Source organism: Corylus avellana, chromosome 8 (assembly GCF_965113065.1).
Source record: "Corylus avellana chromosome 8, dhCorAvel1.hap1.2, whole genome shotgun sequence".
Lineage (NCBI taxonomy): Eukaryota > Viridiplantae > Streptophyta > Magnoliopsida > Fagales > Betulaceae > Corylus > Corylus avellana.
In genome coordinates, this window is record NC_142497.1 from 19,368,731 (window position 1) to 19,372,103 (window position 3,373).

At 36.1% G+C, this 3,373-nt stretch overlaps 1 protein-coding gene across 1 annotated transcript; it reads left to right on the plus strand.

The window, feature by feature from the left end:
• The first annotated feature begins 2,373 nt into the window (after window positions 1-2,373).
• Window positions 2,374-2,709, plus strand: LOC132163674 (ATP synthase). Its single transcript, XM_088519118.1, has 2 exons — window positions 2,374-2,557; window positions 2,663-2,709. The coding sequence occupies exons 1-2, from the start codon at window positions 2,437-2,439 to the stop codon at window positions 2,707-2,709; spliced, it is 168 nt and encodes a 55-aa protein (XP_088375244.1). The 5' UTR covers window positions 2,374-2,436.
• The last annotated feature ends 664 nt before the right edge of the window (window positions 2,710-3,373 follow it).

Sequence of the window (3,373 nt, forward strand, 5' to 3'; positions counted from 1 at the left end):
ATTCCCATCTACGTTTTCGATTTCCCATTCAACGCTTTATGATTTTCATTCATTTTCCTAACTACGGCAGTCACATTCTACAATTTTCTTGAATGAAAATCTTGACCTAGTTGGCTTAGAAATAGAGGTGTTCATATAAGTTTTTATCTAGTAAACCAGTACAGTAAGAAAGAGCTAACATAGGTGAACTAACTACACACATCACATGCTTTTGTTTTTGTATTTGCTTTCAATACAAATCCAAATGCAATTCATAATTAAAGTTATGTTCTAAATTTTGTGAGGCTCTCTCTTTTTTGTTTTAAAAAATGAGAAACCCAACGCTAGATCCACATCGCAAGGCAACTTCAATGATTAAGTACCAATCATTAGTTAGTTGGGATTATCCACCTCAAAATCAGTTCCAATCTCTTCCAAAAATACATCCATACCTGGTTCCAATGAGTTGCCACATGTGGTCACATATTAAATGTGAGTTGTGGATTGTGATTACTTGGAGATTCTGTGTTGAGTGATCGTGGACTGGCGTTACACAGGATCTCACAATGAAACACTCACATTTGAAGAAACGCACGACCCAAATGTATCTTTATCATCATATGAATCCAAGCAACAGTCCACGACTTGACCATCCACCAGAAAATCCCAACCATTTTGGTTGTTTGATTGATAAAGTTAAGAGTTAACGAAGTAATTATAATTTATACGAGAATCCACTAGTTGAAACCACCGCGCGCATAAATGGGATGCAACAGACTGTTGATTTTGACTCCCATGATTTGATGATTGAATTGAGACCAACGATTATGATCACAAAAATGCAAACGATAGATATGCGTTACACTAAATTGTAGCCACGACCCTTACAATTGTACTCAACAATCACTCTCTTTCCTCATCCAACAACCTAAAACGAATCGTACACCTTATTCAAGGTAACATATTAAATAGAAACAAAGTGACCATTCATTAGCCCACATACAATACAAATCTCAAAACATTTAAAATGTTTTCTTGCAAGAATCGAATCGTTCAAAGATATTGGCACAGTGATTGTTTTCATGGCCTGAAGTAAAAATGTGGTAAAATGAAGTAGGTTAGAAGTTCAACCACGTAGCCTCGTTCAATGGGTGAATAATTCCATTAGGTGGTAATTAATGGTTGTCGTAAATTGAAGTGGGTTGGGAATCGAATTCAAGGCCAAATATCACAGCTTGGGTATCTGGATCGAACTCGTTTTAAAAGCCCAAGAAAAAACTGCAAATTTTGGTTTGCAAAATGAAACCCAACTAAAAAAAAAAAAAAAAAAAAAAAAAGTAATACTACACATACTTTCACTTTTCCATACTCATTTCCCCATACTTATAGGTGTCTTTTAAAAGCAACATTGAATTTGTAATGTATTTTTATTGAATTTTAATCTAATGGTAGTTTTAAAAACTACCTATAAATGTAAAGAAATAAGTGTAGGAAAGTGGAAGTGTGTAACGTTACTAAAATAAATTTGGATATAACTGGTAGGAGTGGGTATTAGATCGGTCAGTGTCGGTAGGGGGCATTTTTGCCTACTGAACCGTGAAAGTCGGTTAATTAACCGGCTTCATGCCAACAAGGAATAGTTTCTACTTTTTTGATTAATCGGTTAATAGGTGGTTGGTTAAGTCGATTACAAGTTTTTATGTTAAGATTTATCTACTTCCTTTTAACAACAAAATCAGTAAAGTACATGCTTTTATAAATGAAAAGAAAAAGTAAATCCATGGATCACGAACTAAAAGGACAACCACAAATCAGTTGGACAAAACAATAAGGAAACGATAAAATTCAAATTTCACTTGAAAAATTGGTTAACCGACAAATTTTTTGTTTCCTTTTACCATCTACCAAACCAAACTAATGTCAAAATGGTATTTTTATTCTGCCTATCAATTGTCAAAAGTCGATTGTTGGTTGATAACAATCGGTAAATGGTATACGATTAATTTGTCCACCCCAAAATGGTATTTTTATTCTGCCTATCAATTGTCAAAAGTCGATTGTTGGTTGATAACAATCGGTAAATGGTATACGATTAATTTGTCCACCCCTAATAAGTTGCCAAACAATCAAAAGTGCATGAGCTTTTATAATTTTGGAAACAAATTGGAGTTCAGTGGGCTTCCAAGTTCCAAACAAAGGCTGAAAAAATACAAAAACTTCTTTTACTTTGTTCAGGTCAACAAACACTTAAAAAAAAAAAAAAAAAACCCACCGTTCGATTTCTTTTTCTGAGCATCAAAATATTCACTCCTCTTTGCCCAATCCAACGGTCTCAAGTGGCTGCAAGAGCCATCCCCTGTAGTCTCTCTACCACGGACCACATTACAAATAGCCACCACTTGATAGAAAGAGAAGGAGAGAGAGAGGGAAAGAGAAAGAAATTGAAGAAGAGAGAAAATGCCGAAGTTCGATCCGTGGTCCGTATTCTTCAAGCGTGAGTGGAATCGGAACTGGCCGTTCCTGGTAGGGTTCGCCGTCACCGGAACCATCATCACCAAGTTGTCTCTCGGCCTCACAGGTACGCTTACCCCCTCCGATCTTCTCCGCCTTTTGTTTTTCTCATTTGCCGTTCCAAAATCCCTAATTTTACTACTTGCTGTCCATTGGTTTATAATCGCTGCAGAGGAAGATGCGAAGAACTCGCCCTTCGTTCAGAGGCACAAGAGGTAACTTATCCGATCACCAAACCCTAGATTTCATCTATCCCGGTCTTTATTTTGCTTCTGTACATGTTTTCTTGACGAACCACGCAGAGCCTTAGAAACTGAAATGTCTTATGTTTGAAATCCAAGATTTGGATTAAAAATATATGGAACTGGCTAAATTTATTAGGCTTATTAGTGGATTTTAGCTTTGTATTATATACAACAACAATGACACATTCATGTATGTAATGTAGGCAAGGAATCTGCTTATGAAAAGATATAGGATATGCAATTATCTAGAACTAAGAATAGCTGCAGGAGAAATTTCGGTAAATGGACATGTCTCTTTGTTAAGAGGAAATAAATGTGTTATATCTACAGTAGCTGTATATGGTTTTGGAAACAGTTACTGTGGTCTTGATTGTGAGATTATTCTAGGCCAATGGTATTTTTGCGACATTCAAGTTGATAGAACAGGTGCATGTCTTTTATGAGTTTGATCGTTTGTTGTTTGTGCACCATTTCATTGGTGTGTATGTAGTTATTGTATGAAACACTGTTCATCTGCATATGGGTTGCATGTTCCTCTAGAATGTTTTGGTTCACTTGGAGCCAACGGCATGGTTACTTGACTGGCCTGCAGCCAGTTGCTTTTGGACTTCTCTGCTTTTATAACCACTATATGATAG